The sequence below is a fragment of the Scyliorhinus torazame genome, chromosome 9 (genome assembly GCF_047496885.1).
Source record: "Scyliorhinus torazame isolate Kashiwa2021f chromosome 9, sScyTor2.1, whole genome shotgun sequence".
In the NCBI taxonomy this organism is placed as follows: domain Eukaryota; kingdom Metazoa; phylum Chordata; class Chondrichthyes; order Carcharhiniformes; family Scyliorhinidae; genus Scyliorhinus; species Scyliorhinus torazame.
The window spans coordinates 196,596,692-196,613,982 of NC_092715.1; the positions used below are offsets into that span (position 1 = coordinate 196,596,692).

The window sequence follows — 17,291 nt, forward strand, 5'->3', positions numbered from 1 at the left end:
ATAGACCAGGCACGGTTCAGGTCCAAAGGTGGCAGCCTTTTACAAGTTTGCACAATGCTCACAACCAATAAACTGACCAAGATAACCATGCTACCTCAGGAAACTAAGGAAATTCGGCATGTCCACATTTACTCTTACCAACTTTTACAGATGCACCATATAAAGCATCCTATCTGGCTGCATCACAGCCTGGTTTGGCAACTGCTCGGCCCAAGACCGCAAGAAACTTCAGAGAGTCGTGGACTCCGCCGAGTCCATCACACGAACCTGCCTCCCATCCATTGACTCCATCTACACCTCCTGCTGCCTGAGGAAAGTGGGCAGCATAATCAAAGATCCCTCCCACCCGGCTTACTCACTCGTCCAACTTCTTCCATCGGGCAGGAGATACAAAAGTCTGAGAACACACATGAACAGACTCAAAAACAGCTTCTTCCCCGCTGCTACCAGACTCCTAAACGACCCTCTTATGGACTGACCTGATTAATACTGCATTCCTGTATGCTTCACCCGATGCCGGTGTTATGTAGCTACATTGTGTACCTTGTGTTTCCCTATTATGTATTTTCTTTTTATTTTATTTTCATGTACTTAATGATCTGTTGAGTTGCTCGCAGAACAATACTTTTCACTGTACCTCGGTACACGTGACAATAAACAAAATCCAATCCAATTATCTCTCAGAATAACTTTGATATGCTCTGTTCTGCATCGAACTTGCAAAGTGAGCAAATGGTGAGGGTCCTTTTCACAAGATTGCTGAAAAAGACCAGTCTTATAGTTTGTGGAACTATACAAATCCGAATATATTTATTGACTCGTGAGAGAAGTAGAGAACCAATAAGCGGATTTCTCATTAGTACATCAAATAAAGGGAATGCATTAGATTGCACCAACTCAAAAGTAGAATTGCATCAAGGAGAGTAAAGAAATCCTTGCAGGCAACTGTATATTTCCGTGAAAGCCAGTCTCAGAAGGTGTCAGATTTGACTTGTCAACCAATCATAGAATTTACAGTGCAGACGGAGGCCATTCGGCCCATCGAGTCTGCACCGGCTCTTGGAAAGAGCACCCCACCCAAGGTCAACACCTCCACCCTATCCCCGCAACCCAGCAACCCCACCCAACACTAAGGTCAATTTTGGACACTAAGGGCAATTTATCATGGCCAATCCACCTAACCTGCACATCTTTGGACTGTGGGAGGAAACCGGAGCACCCGGAGGAAACCCACGCACACACGGGGAGGATGTGCAGACTCCGCACAGACAGTGACCCAAGCAGGAATCGAACCTGGGACCCTGGAGCTGTGAAGCAATTGTGCTATGCACAATGCTACCGTGCTGCCCTTTTCTTCTGCAGTATAAATTGTCGTTTGAAATTTGGCATTCTTGTGTTTGTCGTGATGAGTGCAAGATGAAAAGCTTGAACAACATGGCCCTTTTTTCAGCAATATACAATATTCCGTCTCACAATAGAGAGCATGCTCACCTCTTTTTGCATATGTCCCTGATTGATGCTGCTTTGGCTATCATCTGTTCCCATTGATCTTCCTTAGCAAGTGACATCGATGGCACATCAACTAATGCCATGAACTTCTGTAGCTCTGGATAGACACGGTCCTAAGAAGTGAGCAAAATGAAATTGTAGTTGCAAAGGACTCTGCACAAATAATTAACGAAATAGCACTTGGAAATACAGAATACATAAAACTTCAAAGTTGAACATTCTTGGTCGATGCCATACATTAATGAAAAAAAACTCCGGGCAGAAGAAACATTATTCTCATAAATATTAACAGAAAACTATATTTTGATCGGTGTTGGAACATATTAGGTTTGCAAGATACCAGCCACTGTATAATTTTCAAATGGTGATAGAACATTTTGACTTTTTAACCTTGCAGCTCAGGAGAGGATGATGTACATGAGGAGCTCTACAGCCTGACTCGTTGCATTCACAGAAACACAAAATGTTAGCAATTCACCAAAACAACAGGCTGCAACACTAGAGTGTTGTAAACTTCGGTCTAAATTCATAGAAAATGGAGTACCCACACTTAAATGCAAGACAGTACAATTTGGAAAAAAAGTTTTACTGAATGAAAACACTGGATTATATAAAGAGCCCATTCAAAATAATTTATGCAACTCATTATCCAAATCAAGCAACATAAAACACTCAACAATTTGATCATTTAAACATCTGGTCAATTCTGCTCACTGTACAATGTTCACAATAGACTGAGAGCCATGGATTTCAATTCTCTATTTACAAAATGGCCAGTCTTCACTTTGGGCTTTTGCTGCACATTGCATACTGCTGAAAGTCCACACTGCATGTGTGCTTAACTTTTTTCATCAGTTTTCTAACTTTGAGTGTTGACCTGGCAAAGTTTCCTCACCTGATTTTCCCATAGAATTGTCATAAGGCGCAGAGATACGGCTTTAAGTTTTGTTGTTTTCCACAGCATTTGTAAGGCACGAATTATCTGAGCAACACAAACCTAATATCAGAAGTTAAGACAAGAGTTAGAAGTCAACTTTTTAGTTATGTATGTACAATTCTTGTCTGAAGATACTCAATCCACCTTTTGACCTCCAATGTCTGAAATGGGTCACAGTTTACAATCATTTAATTCCACTTCATTTATGAATCCTAACTGAATATACATTTTGTTTATTTATCCTGCAAGTAAGCAAGTATTTTCATTAATGAGATGAATGTTACTTCTTAACACAAACCTTGTGTGTGCCCAGAGCAGGAAGTGTGTAAAGAATAGTCATTTGCAGGGTAGGTTCCAGTGGTCTTCCCAATTTAAACATCAAAACAGAAATGAGATGTGGTACCTGCAAATGAAAAGGAATGGAACTATCAGATTACTTACTGTACATAAACAATTATTCATTGAATAATTTTACTCACTTCAGCACACAACTAATAAATTAGAACAGTTGAAATTGCTTCTTCTCCAAAACAATGATTCAAATGACTCAGTACGAAGTAGGTAAATTACTTATTTCACTCATTTAAAAAAAAACTACACTAATTGAAGGCAGAAATCAAATTTCCTAATAGTCAGCTTGAATAACCAGTGCCAGTATTTGAAGCAGAAATATTTCATATTTCAGGCATTGCTAAAGTGAATAACTCCTTAACTCGTGTTATGCTCCTCTTGCTCAATGTGGGAGCTCAGGGACGTGGCTGATGTCCCTGGCTCCTTCACGTGCGGGAAGTGTATCCAGCTGCAGCTCTTGTTAGACCGCATGACAGCTCTGGAGCTGCGGATGGACTCACTTTGGAGCATCCGCGATGCTGAGGAGGTCGTGGGTAGCACGTTTAGCGAATTGGTCACATCACATATTAGGATTGCTGATGGAGAAAGGGAATGGGTGACCAAAAAGCAGAGAAAAAGCAGGAAGGCAGTGCAGGTGTCTCCTGCGGTCATCTCCCTCCAAAACAGGTATACCGCTTTGGATACTGTTGGGGGAGATGACACACCAGGGGAAGGCAGCAGTAGCCAGGTTCATGGCACCGTGGCTCTGGCTCTGCTGTACAGAAGGGCGGGAAAAAGAGTGGAAGGGCTAGAGACATAGGGGATTCAATTGTAAGGGGAGTAGATAGGCGGTTCTGTGGTCGGAAACGAGACTCCCGAATGGTAAGTTGCCGCCCAGGTGCACGGGTCAGGGATGTTTCAAATCGGCTGCAGAACATTCTGAAGGGGGAGGGTGAACAGCCAGTTGTCGTGGTGCATGTAGGCACCAATGATATAGGTAAAAAACGGGATGAGGTCCTACAAGCAGAATTTAGGGAGTTAGGAGCCAAGTTAAAAAGTCGGACCTCAGAGGTAGTAATCTCAGGATTGCTATCAGTGCCACGTGGTAGTCAGAGTAGAAATGAAAGAATAGGCAGGATGAATGCGTGGCTTGAGAGGTGGTGCAGGAGGGAGGGGTTCAGATTTTTGGGACCGGTTCTGGGGGAGGTGGGACTACTACAAATTGGCCGGTCTACACCTGGGCCGGACTGGAACCAATGTCCTTGAGGGTGCTTTTGCTAACGCTGTTGGGGATGGTTTAAACTAATGTGGCAGGGGGATGGGAACCAAATGAGGAGGTTAGTGGACAGTAAGGAGGGAGTAACTAAAGCCTGTAAGCAACTAGATCATGAGGTCATTGTGACTAAGGGGAAGAGTAGGTAGGGAGCAGATGATGAACGTAAAGGGACTGGTGGTCTGAGGCGCATTTGTTTTAATGCAAGAAGTGTAGTAGGTAAGGCAGATGAACTTAGGGTTTGGATTAGTACCTGGGAGTATGATGTTATTGCTATTACTGAGACTAGGTTGAGGGAAGGGCATGATTGGCAACTAAATATCCCAGGATATCGATGCTTCAGGCGGGATAGAGAGGGAGGTAAAAGGGGTGGAGGAGTTGCATTACTGGTCAGAGAGGAAATCACAGCTGTGCTGAAGGAGGGCACTATGGAGGACTCGAGCAGTGAGGCGATATGGGCAGAGCTCATAAATAGGAAGGGTGCGGTAACAATGTTGGGGTTGTACTAAAGACCTCCCAACAGCGAGCGCGAGATAGAGGTACAAATATGTAAACAGATTATGGAAAGATGTAGGAGCAACAGGGTGGTGGTGATAGGAGATTTTAATTTTCCCAACATTGACTGGGATACACTTACTGTCAGAGGTCTAGATGGAGCAGAATTTGTAAGGAGCATCCAGGAGAGTTTTCTAGAGCAGTATGTAAATAGTCCAACTCGGGAAGGGGCCATACTGGACCTGGTGTTGGGGAGTGAGCCCGGCCAGGTGTTGGGGAGTGAGCCCGGCCAGGTGTTGAAGTTTCAGTCGGGGATTACTTTGGGAATAGTGATCACAATTCCGTAAGTTTTAGAATACTCATGGACAAAGACGAGAGTGGTCCGAGAGGAAGAGTGCTAAATTGGGGGAAGGCCAACTATACCAAAATTCGGCAGGAGCTGGGGAATGTGGATTGGGAGCAGCTGTTTGAAGGCAAATCCACATTTGATATGTGGGAGGCTTATAAAGGGAGGTTGACATGTCCCTGTGAAAATGAGGGATAGAAATGCAAAGATTAGGGAACAATGAATGACAGGTGAAATTGTGAGACTAGGTAAGAGAATTGAGAGACTAGGTAAGAGGAAAAAGGAAGCATACATAAGGTCTAGGCGACTGAAGACAGACAAAGCTTTGGAAGAATATCGGGAATGTAGGACCAATCTGAAACGAGGAATCAATAGAGCTAAAAGGGGTCATGAAATATCTTTAGCAAACAGGGTTAAGGAAAATCCCAAAGTATTTTATTCATATATAAGGGGCAAGAGGGTAAGTAGAGAAAGGGTTGGCCCACTCAAGGACAAAGGAGGAAAGTTATGCATGGAGTCAGAGAAAATGGGTGAGATTCTTAACGAGTACTTTGCATCGGTATTCACCGAGGAGAGGGACATGACGGATGTTGAGGTTAGGGATATATGTTTGATTACTCTAGGTCCAGTCGGCATAAGGAGGGAGGATGTGTTGGGTATTCTAAAAGGCATTAAGGTGGACAAGTCCCCAGGTCCGGATGGGATCTATCCCAGGTTACTGAGGGAAGTGAGAGGGGAAATAGCTGGGGCTTTAACAGATATCTTGGCAGCATCCTTGAACACGGGTGAGGTACCGGAGGACTGGAGAATTGTTAATGTTGTCCCTTTGTTGAAGAAGGGTAGCAGGGATAATCCATGTAATTATAGACCGGTGAGCATGACATCAGTGGTAGGGAAGCTGCTGGAGAAGATACTGAGGGATAGGATCTTTTCCCATTTGGAAGAAAATGGGCTTATCAGTGATAGGCAACATGGTTTTGTGCAGGGAAAGTCATGTCTTACCAACTTAATAGAATTCTTTGAGGAAGTGACAAAGTTGATTGATGAGGGAACGGCTGTAGATGTCATACACATGGACTTCAGTAAGGCATTTGATAAGGTTCCCCATGGTAGGCTGATGGAGAAAGTGAACTCTCATGGGGTCCAGGATGTACTAGCTAGATGGATGAAGAACTGGCTGGGCAACAGGAGACAGAGAGTAGTAGTGGAAGAGAGTGTCTCAAAATGGAGAAAGGTGACTAGTGGTGTTCCACAGGAATCCGTGCTCAGACCACTGTTGTTTGTGATATACATAAATGATCTGGAGGACGGTATAGGTGGTCTGATTAGCAAGTTTGCAGATGACACTAAGATTGCTGGAGTAGCAGATAGTGAAGGGGACTGTCAGGGAATACAGCAGAATATAGATAGATTGGAAAGTTGGGCGGAGAAATGGCAGATGGAGTTCAATCAGGGCAAATGCGAGGTGATGCATTTTGGAAGATCCAATTCAAGAGCGAACTATACGGTAAATGAAAAAGCCCTGGGGAAAATTGATGTACAGAGAGATCTGGGTGTTCAGGTCCATTGTACCCTGAAGGTGGCTGCGCAGGTCGATAGAGTGGTCAAGAAGGCATACGGCATGCTTTCCTTCATCGGAAGGGGCACTGAGTACAAGAGTTGGTAGGTCATGTTACAGTTGTATAAGACTTTGGTTCGGCCACATTTGGAATACTGCGTACAGTTCTGGTCGCCACATTACAAAAGGATGTGGATGCTTTGGAGAAGGTGCAGAGGAGGTTCACCAGGATGTTGCCTGGTATGGAGGGCGCTAGCTATGAAGAGAGGTCGAGTAGATTGGGATTATTTTCATTAGAAAGACGGAGGTTGAGGGGGGACCTCACTGAGGTCTACAAAATCATGAGAGGTATACACAGGGTGGAAAGCAAGAAGTTTTTTCCCCCAGAGTGGGGGACTCAATTACTAGGGTTCACGAGTTCAAGGTGAGAGGGGAAAAGTTTATGGGAGATATCCGTGGAATGTTCTTTATGCAGAGGGTGGTGGGTGTCTGGAACGCATTGCCGGCGGAGGTGGTAGAGGCGGGCACGATTGCGTCATTTAAGATGTATCTAGACAGATACATGAATGGGCAGGGAGCAGAGGGATACAGATCATTAGAAAATAGGCGACAGTTTTAGATTATGGATCTGAATCGGCGTAGGCTTGGAGGGCCGAAGGGCCTGTTCCTGTGCTGTAATTTTTCTTTGTTCATTCAAGGTACAAATATAAGCGTGATTCCTGGTAGCAACGGGACAGCAATGTACTGAATGGTTCCACTGCTGCCTCACAGGGTCATGGACCCAGGTTTGATTCTGGCCTTGGGTGACTGTCTGTGTGGAGTTTGCACGTTCTCTCTATGTCTAAATGGGTTCCTCCGGGTGCTCTGCTTTCCTCCCACAGTCCAAATGTGTGCAAGTTAGGTGGAATGGCCATATTAAGTTGCCTCTTTGTGCCAAAAGATGTGTGTGTTAGGTGGGCTAGCCATGATCAATGCAGGGGGTTGCAGGGATTGGGCAGGGGAGTGGGCCTGGGTAGAGGGCTCTTTCGGAGAGTCGGTACAAACTAGATGGGCCGAATGGTCTCCTCCTGCACTGTAGGGATTCTATGGATTCTAAGGTGTAAAGTATTTCACCCAACATTCACTTTTTGACTAACCAGTTGCATTAGTGGAATCACTGTCTTGTAAAACTGCTCTTTGCTAACATTCTTCGAATATGTTTGGCGACAGCAGAATTGTTACCTGAGAAGGATCAGCTTTAGCCAATTCGGTCACAGTATCCAAAGCCCTGCGAAGGCACTCTCCATCCTCTTTTAAAATTACACAGGCAATCAGAAGAGTAATGTGTTCGGGAACTTTGTCATTTAGAGCCAGTGTTGATTTGATAGAAGACAGCCAAACAGAAGCAGCATTAACATCCACACTGAAACCATCCAAGAGTTTCCAAGTTGCAAAGACAGTTTTATACCAATTGGTTATGGGAAAGACAAGTTCACAAGAAGCCTAAATTGGGGAGGGGGGGGAAAAACATGGTTATAGCACCTATACATGTAACAGAAAACTATCAAAGAACAATTATTGTCCATAATTGTTGACACTTGGTAGCATATTATCAAAAAGAGCTGGTAAGTGAGAATGAAGAAAGAGGACCTTTCTTCCAAATTTAACAAACATTAAATTGACAAAAAATTCCAACCTGATGAGAATCTTTTCTGAATTTAGGTTTACATTGTCCCTGCCATGGGCCTCCTCCAAATTAAATCTCCAGCAACGATCTTATCAACCAAATTTCACCGAAGGTTGACTGACATGCAACTAAATTGTTTTCGAAGGCAACGGTACCTGGAAACTCCCCTCTCCCAAAATGAGGATTTGCCCCTCCAGGACCCCAGGGTATTTAATCTAGGCTGAAAATTCAGTGAAGTACAGGGCACTAGCTACATGGTCTGGTGTACTATACTGTATTCAAAAAGAAGGTAATTCTCCTGGTGTCCAAGCCAACATTCATCCCTCACCTCCCCTTTTCAAAACAAATAACCTGCTTATTTAAGAACAAAAAACAAAGAAAATTACAGCACAGGAACAGGCCCTTCGGCCCTCCCAGCCTGCGCCGATCCAGATCCTTTATCTAAACCTGTCTTCTATTTTATTGCATTTATGTTGTCAGATTTTATTGTGATGAAAGTTCACTTACATAACAATCACAGTAGATTAAAACAATTAATTGAATATGAAGCAACTTGACTTTTGGTGAGAAATGTAAAATTTAAATATTCCTTTAAACGTTGCGCGTATATTAAATGTAAAATTTGTAACCACAGTCTTGTTAATTGTTCTCAATGTGAGAGCTCAGGCTTTTCCAACTAAGTTTAGATGTCTAAATCATATTAAACATACAATGTCTTGATTCCAGCTCCAAGGCCCGAAATTCTGGAATTCCTTCCTTAAACCGCGCCTTTTCTCGAACACTCTCTCTTTCTTCTAGTAGGATGTTATTTAAAACCTATCTCTTTGAAAAAGTTTTTGGTCATTTTCCCGAATGTCTCTTTAGATAGCTTCCTATCAAGGTATTTTTTGTACCACTCTTTTCCCAAGGTGCTTCACAAGTTGGTGTTGTTAAAACAAAAATATCAATTAAATAATGGATGAGTTTCCTTCAGATAAAATAACGGGCGGGATTCTCCCATCGGGCGGTTAAGTGCTGACGCCGGAGTAAAAACGGGAGTGTTTTACTCTGGCATCGGTGCCCGTTCCGGGACCCCATTCTGTGGCCCACAGGGGGTTAGCACGGCGCTGGAGCAGCCTACGCCGCTCCAGCTGCTGATCCCGGCCTGAAACCGGCGCCACAGGGTCCGCGCATGCGCAGTTGGGCCGGCGGCAACTAGCACATGTGCAGTGGCCTTCTTCCCTGCGCTGGCCCCGACGCCAAATGAGGCAGGGCTACAGGAGCCAGCGCAGAGGAAAGGAGGCCGGCCCGCCGATAGGTGGGCTCCAATCGCGGGCCAGGTCACTACGGAGGCCCCCCCCCCCCGGGGTCGGACCCCCCCTCCCACCCACAGGCCGCCCCCGGACCCTTCAACGCCGAGGTCCTGCCGGCTCAGAGGATGTTAGAACGGCGCCAGCGGGACTCAACTTTTTGATGATGGCACTCGGCCCAGCCGGGCCGGAGAATCGACGCGCCTGCCTCGGCCGGAGAGTCGGCGCATACCCCGACCGGCACCACGCCAACCACGCCGGCGCCGATGCCGCCGATTCACGCGGTCGGCAGGGGGTTGGAGAATTCCGCCCATAGTCTTTACTCATTCCAGTATTTTATAAATCAAAATGTCACAGGAATCATCTTCTCTTCCTCACCTTCTGTCCGTGAGCAAAGTCTTTCACTTCCTTATTCTGTATAACATCGAGGAGTTTCACAGCCAGTTGCTGGTTGACTGGCGCAACCTCTGCATCTGATGTACAATTCATAACCGCTGTAGAAGATGCTATCTGCAGTAATGGCATCACCAGGGTCAGGGCTGCCTTGTGTAAATTGAGCACAGGTGGCACAGACAGGATCTTCAGTGCTGTCAAGATTAGAAAGAGTTACATTTTATTTTGCACAGAAAATCATGAACAAGCACAGGAACCGAGGAAAAAGCCTCCAAAGTGCAGGAGGTGAGACCATTGTTAAACTAATTTATCCTGGACAGTGCAAAAAATGTTACTGTCAATCATGAAGTTTATTTGTGACTAGTGTGGCATTCAATAAAACTATATTGACAGTAGTAGGTTTCAATTTTCTTTACTCACATTGAAGTTTTATTCAGATTGGTGGCAATACCAGAATCACGATTATGAAGTTACATGGTTATAATCAGTACCTGTAGATGAGTTTTTAACATGGGTGAGCTAGCAGTGATCACAATGAAAAGGGAGCTTTCCCACACAGCCACATGCAGATTTTCTTTTTCAAAAGCAACTGTTCATTGCAAAGTCGCTCTGTCAACCACACAGCCTTTGGGAGTAGAGTTGGGGCCACACAGAAAGTTTTACTCTATACTCCCATTAATTTTCATATACATCCAGCTACTTATGATAACAGAATTTGGTCTGACCACAAATGAACCAATAGTGCTAAGAACCGTCCTTTTCAAACTTCCAGACATACAACAATCAAACAAGACAAATAAGAATGCAAAGCACAAACATTTCTAAATTGCCTTAGCTTTGAAGTTTGATTGCTAAGACGAAATTGGACAGCCTTGATTTCAATGTAATGACATACCTTTAAGTAATAAAAGTTGTAATGAGAAATCCTTTGTTGTATCCTATTCATTCTTATTAGTGTAGGCATGATACTTTCAACATAATCATCTATTATTCTTAAAACTTAGTACAACTGTCCTTCATTGTGTTAACAAAGAGGTTTATCTGTCAAACAGTTTTTTTACACAAGGTCTCCGTGAAGCCTACTAGATTCCAATACATTTAAGAGGGACAGTGTAATATCTAATGAACAAAGCTCTTTTATTTTGTGCAAAATTCAAAATGTTACATGGAATACGTGGCATATTAACCTTCTGTAGAATAACCCAGATCAAATCAGCATTTGCACAATTGTATTGAGCATGTTCACTGAATTCTGATGAATTCTGATGTATCATGTCGATTCTATAATTCGGACACACGGGTTAGGGGCACAGTAAGGGAAAGACAGGTTAAGAAATCTGACATTTGGAGTTTGGGGAGGGAATTAACATTTCATGAGTAGGAGAAAATAAACAAACTAGGAGGCTCAGGTCTCACATTTTAAAAGTGCATATAATAACCCAGCGCTAAAACAACAAAAAGGATAAACACAAAACTAAATTTTGAACCTATTGCTTAATTTTAACCTTTTTATTTTTGTTAGACTCAATACTCAACCCAGCTCACTCTTTCTAATTCCAATTTGAGTGGCAAAATCTTCAGGCAAGCTTTCTGATAAAGTCTGAAAGAGAATCCAGCAGTTCCCTTAACAGTTTTGTTCATTAACACAGGCCGTTCATTAACACAGAGCTTCTATATCATAAACAAGAACCCTTAGCCAAGCCATTCGAGTACAGCTATAACATTGTCAACTACTCAGCAATGTGGAAAACTGCCCAGGTATGTCCTGTACACAAATAAAATGCAGGACAAATCCAACCCGACCATTTACCACCCCATCAGCCTACTCTCGATCATCAGCAAAGTGGTGTAAAGAGTCATTAACAGTGCTATCAAACAGCATTTGCTTAGCAACAGTCCCGCTCACTCACGCGCAGTTTGGATTCCCCCAGTGCCACTCAGCTCCTGACCTCATTACAAACATGGTCACATAAAGCTGAATTCCAGAAGCGAGGTCAAAGTGGCCATTCTTGACATCAGGGCATATTTGACCAAGTGTGGCATCAAGGAGCCCTTGTAAAACCGGAGTCAATGGGAATCAGGAGGAAAACACCTCCACTGGTTGTAGTCATACCTAGCGCAAAGATTGTGATTGTTGGGGATAAATCATCTCAATTCCAGAACATCACTGCAGGCCTCCATTGAGATAGTGTCCTGGACCCAATCTTCAGTGGCATCATCAATGTTTTTCCATCCATCATAAAGTCAGAATAATCATAATAATAATCTTTATTAGTGTCACAAGTAGACAACACTGCAATGAAGTTACTGTGAAAATCCCCTCGTCGCCACATTCCGGCATCTGTCCGTGTACATTGAGGGAGAATTCAGAATGTCCAATTCACCAAACAAGCACATCTTCTGGGACTTGTGGGAGGAAACCGGAGCACCCAGAGGAAACCCACGCAGACACGGGGAGAATGTGCAGACTCCGCACAGACAGTGACCCAAGCCAGGAATCGAACCCGGGTCCCTGGCACTGTGAAACAACATTAAGTGGGGATTTTACTGATGACTGCCAATGTTCAACACCATTCACGACTCCTCAGATATTGAAAAAATTCTTGTCCAAATGCAGCAAGGCAATATCCAGACTTCGGCTGACAAGTGGCAACTAACATTTGTGCCACACAAGTGCCAGGCAATGACCATCTCCAACGAGAGAAAATCTAACCATCTCCCCTTGACATTCAATGGCATTACCATTGCTGAATCCCCCATTATCAACATTCTTGGGGTTACCATTGACCAGAAACTGAATTGGACTAGCCATATAAATACTGAGGCAACAAGAGCAGGTCAGAGGCTGGGAATCCTGAGGAGAGCAACTCACCTCTTGGCTCCACAAAGCCTGTCCATCATCTACAAGGCACAAGTCACGAGTGTGATAGAATACTGTTCACTTGTCTTGGTGAGTGCCGCTCCAACAACACTCAAGCAGCTCAACACCATCCAGGACAAAGTAGCCAGCTTGATTAGCATCCCTTCCAAACATTCACTCCCTCGACTACCGACGAACAGTGGCAATCGTGTGTACCATATACAAGATGCACTACTGAAACTCACCAAGGCTCTTTAGCATCATTCAAACCCACGACCACCTCCATCTAAAAAGACAGTCAGCAGATACATGGGAACATTACCACCTTGAATGGCCGCTCCAAGTCACTCACCACCCTGACTTGGAAATATATCGCTGTTCCTTCACTGTCGCTAGGTCAAAATCCAAGAACTCCCTCCCCAACAGCACAGTGGGGTACCTACACCTCAGGGACTGCAGTGGTTCAAGATGGCCACTCACCACCACATTCTCCAGGGCAATTAGGGATGGGTAATAAATGCTGGCATAACCAGCAATGCCCACATCCCATGAATTAATTTTTAATAATCCACTTTTGTTCATCAAAAATTGTCAAAAAAACAGATTGCACCAGTGGGTTTTATTAAACAATCTCCTGAGGAAGTTTAACCAAGTGATACTTAAAAAGGCTTGTTTTTTGAGAATGACAAGAAAAGTCCGCATTTCATATCTGAGGGGTAATTTGGAAGAGGTCCAGCTTTTTAAAAATCAGGATCATTAGGCCCCAAGACCTGTAAAATATAAAGTATGCCATGTTTTGTACTGATCTATCTAAAACATGAAAAGTTCAATTTGAATTACACCCCCACCCCACTGTTCATCCTTCACAGGAAAGCAATTTTCCTGCAGGTTTGCAATCTAAATTTCAAAAGGTTTTGGGTTGTGGTTACAGATAACAAACTACCATTCAGAAAATGTTTCTGCCTAATTAAATTGTCAAGGGAAATATAGGAGGCATCAGCCTGAAGTATTTCATTCAGGTTTGGTCTTTGCCGTCTAAGCAACAGAGTTTTTAATGAAGGACATTGCCTGGAATTTTTGATGTTAAAAAAAAAAGGCAATTACAATATTTTATGTGTATGCACTTGTATGGGTTTTGTTTTTTGTAGGCAAATGGACTATTACCATTTAATGAGTCTCATTTACTGCAATGCATGAGTGGTACACCACAAATATATTTTTCCCCCTCACAGACTTGGACAAACGTAACTTTGTAATTAAGGACTTTGCTGAATCAAACAACTGAATCAAGCAACTAACATAGAACGTTACTCAGATCGCATAAGTGGATTGACGACATACAAAGTGGCCTACGAAGTTTCAATACATTGCATTGGAATAGAAAATATTCGAATATAACTAAGGGCTGGATTGTTCTGCCCCACCCACCATAAGAACGCCACGGGCGGGACGCCGGCAATGGCCTCGGGCGGGATTCTCCGGTCGCCGGGCGAACGTGGCAGGAGAATCCCGCCCTAAGTGTTGATATTCAGTAATGATCATTTTTATCTTGTCAATAAATTCTGGTTTACTGATTTTATACTCCCATTTGCAGATATCCCTCCTCGCCGAAGCGTCACGGGCACTGATATCCTCCATGCTTCCATCATGCATTTAGCCAGATATATAGGCCCAAGTGTCAAATATTCTTCACCATTCCCGAATATGATCGAAGTAATACTGTCTGGTGTATCTCTAACTGCCACAAAATGAGAAAGGAAGCCAAATATGATTATGAATACTTCTCTTGAGCTGCACAGGATTAAGTCTCTCTCTCTCTCTCGTATTTAGCATTAGGGCATGCTGACCCACGGTTTCACTCTTTGGTTTACATACCAAAAACACATGAAGCAATCAACAAAGCGGTTTTCTTACTTGAGAGCAAGCGGGAATTTTTGTTGATGAATTCAAGATTATAATGGAAAATAAAATTAATGCTTGCTCTCACATGAACTGCTTGCTGAAAATACTTAGCAGGTCCGACAGCATCTGTGGAGAGAGAAACAAAGTTCCAGGATCAGAATTGGAAGGGGGCAGCCTGGAGAGGGCAAGTCAATCTCCTCTGAATAGCTGAAGAAATATCTTATATTTCGAGGTCATCCGCAGTTTCAAGTCTGTCATGATATGCAGACATGCAGATAATGATATACAGACAGGCACAGACAGGCAGCTAATGAACACAGAGAACAGGACATGACCAATGTGCAGGCAGGACACTCAGGGGTGGTATCTCACTATAAAAGGCACGAGGCACTCACACTCCGCCTCTTTCCACTGATGAACATCTACAGAGTGAGTCAGGGTGTATGTACAGTATCACACCTCCAGCACATGGCAAAGAGCTAGTCTGGTTCAGTCAGACAGAGTAACCACACTTAGGTTAGCAGAGGGTCGAACTCATAGAGAACTGTGCTAACTGTGCTACTGGTTCAATAAATCAGATTGAACTAAATTCAAGGTCTGGAGTATCTTTTGGTTAAAGCTGCATCCAGTTGCAGCCTGTGTTATCCCAGAGTACATAACACGACAAAGTCTATTTGGTTTCCACCACAACTTGGAACTTCTCTCCTGCTGTTGTGGTGCAGAAGATTTTATTTTATTGCAGTTCTTCTTTCCAGGCCAATTTCTACCCATCTCATCACACTTTCAACAGCACATCTCAACACATATATTAGCCAGTGTAGGTAAGCTTGTGGTAGCCAATGGTCAAGAGCCCATGAGAAGATTTCTCCAACATGTTGAGGAAAGGGAGCTCATTAGGCTGCTTCATTTCAAAAGATGAATTTGAGTGCGGATGAGGAGCTCAAAGGTGTGGAAGGAAATTCTTGCATGCAGCTGTGGATTCAAACAAAGCAAAATGTGTCAACTACATGACGGAAATATGCAAGGTTAGGGCTCAATTCATTGAAAACAGGTTTCTTGTGGAAACCAATGAAAACCCGAGTGCTGGGCCTAGAGGGGATCCTGCGGCAAAGTTATTGATTTGGGCATGCATAGTGTCCTCAAAGCTAAACTCAACTGCGCAAATTGCTAAGTTCTTAAAGAATCATAGAATCCTGACAGTGCAGAAGGAGGTCATTCGGCCCACTGTGTCTGCAACGACCCTTCGAAAGAGCACCTCATCCAGGTCCACGACCCACCCCCCATTCATCCCACCCTATTCCAATAACCCCGTAACCTAACCTACACATCCTGGACACTAAGGGACAATTCAGCATGACCAATACTAACCCGCACATCTTTTGATTGTGGGAGGGAACTGGAGCACCCAGAAGAAACCCACACTGGCCCGGGGAGAAAGTGCAAACTCTGCACAGACAGACACCTGTGGTGATATGTCTATGGGCTATATCACAGTCGGAAGATGTGCGACCTCCAACCAGCAGGTGGCATTACAGACACGCCACGCGGCCTCCAGACCTGTGACCCCGCTATAAAGGGAGACACATCCGTCCATCTTCAGAAGAAGATTGTGAGGGTAATAAGACATACAAGTGAATGGTCAGTACAACTGCAAGTTCCAGAGGAGTAGTTAGCAGACTCCATGATAACGTGCTCTGTATCAGATTGCTATCTTACCACACGAGACTCAATAAAAGATTCTGAATTGGACAAGTCAAAGTGTTGGTGAGTTCCCTCGTGAAGTACAAAGGACCAAACACAACATCACCCAAGGCCAGATACCTGACGCTGTGAGGCAGCAGTGCTAATCACTATGCCACCGTGCTGCCTTAAGTGCAATGAATACCGATTCAAAAAATGGCAGCGCATCGAGATTCCCATAATAAAGTGGTATGACTCAGATGTCCATGGCTTCCTTGGGCGGCACATTAGTGAATAGGCCAGTAAGACTGAATACACACATCGAACGCCATTGCTATTGACATACAGGTCACATATATTCATCCTCCTGAAACGGAAGGCATCCTTCACCATGTATGTAGAAAACTCACTCAGAACTGTTTTCAGCAACCCATCCAAACATTTGGCCAATTCCTGTTGTGCAGAATCAGTCATAGATAAGATAGGGTGCAGTGGAGCATCAAACACATAGTGAACGGGATTTCCAGTGACAGGAATATGCTGAACGGAAGCAAGAAAGATGGCTATCCACCTGGAAACTCAAATTTAGGCACTAACCCAAAACAGCCGCTAAATTGGGGAGAAACCCCTCACCCAGCTCCAACACCACCACAAGGATGCCAAGCAGCAACATCTGTAGGAGCCGAAGAGATGGCAAAGGTAGCAAGAGCCAGGAGAGAAAGGCCGAGGCACCGGCAAACACGCAAAGCGACGAGGTCCGAACCACACCTGAGCAGAAAGAACTTCCGGACCATATGCTGGGACACCTCCCAGTGATCGACTGGAGGAAATTCCTAACTTAGGAACCCCAAGAGCTCAAGGATGCTATCAAACTGGAAATGATGACAACGGTGAAAGTTGCTGTAGCCGAGGGGTTGGTCACCCTGCAAGCAGCGTTAGAAAAGACGGAAAGAAAGAGCGAGTTGTTCGTGATCCAGGTCAAGGGGCAGGAGAAGAGACTGAAAGAGCTGCCACTCAGGATGGTAGAGAAAAGTTTTCGTCACCTGGGTACAC

General features: G+C 44.1%; 1 protein-coding gene across 5 annotated transcripts in view; it reads right to left on the reverse strand.

Moving 5' to 3' along the window:
- Window positions 1-17,291, reverse strand: part of focad (focadhesin) — a 334,365-nt gene that overhangs the window by 201,790 nt on the left and 115,284 nt on the right. For all 5 annotated transcript variants that reach the window (XR_011949158.1, XR_011949159.1, XM_072516930.1 and 2 more), the window contains 5 exons: window positions 9,782-9,990; window positions 7,670-7,930; window positions 2,745-2,849; window positions 2,405-2,506; window positions 1,492-1,622 (listed from right to left, as the gene is read on the reverse strand). Coding sequence is in view for 3 of the 5 variants with exons in the window: in XM_072516930.1 (XP_072373031.1) it covers window positions 1,492-1,622; window positions 2,405-2,506; window positions 2,745-2,849; window positions 7,670-7,930; window positions 9,782-9,990 (808 nt within the window). In the remaining 2 variants the exon portion in view is untranslated. The remainder of the gene's footprint in view (window positions 1-1,491; window positions 1,623-2,404; window positions 2,507-2,744; window positions 2,850-7,669; window positions 7,931-9,781; window positions 9,991-17,291) is intronic.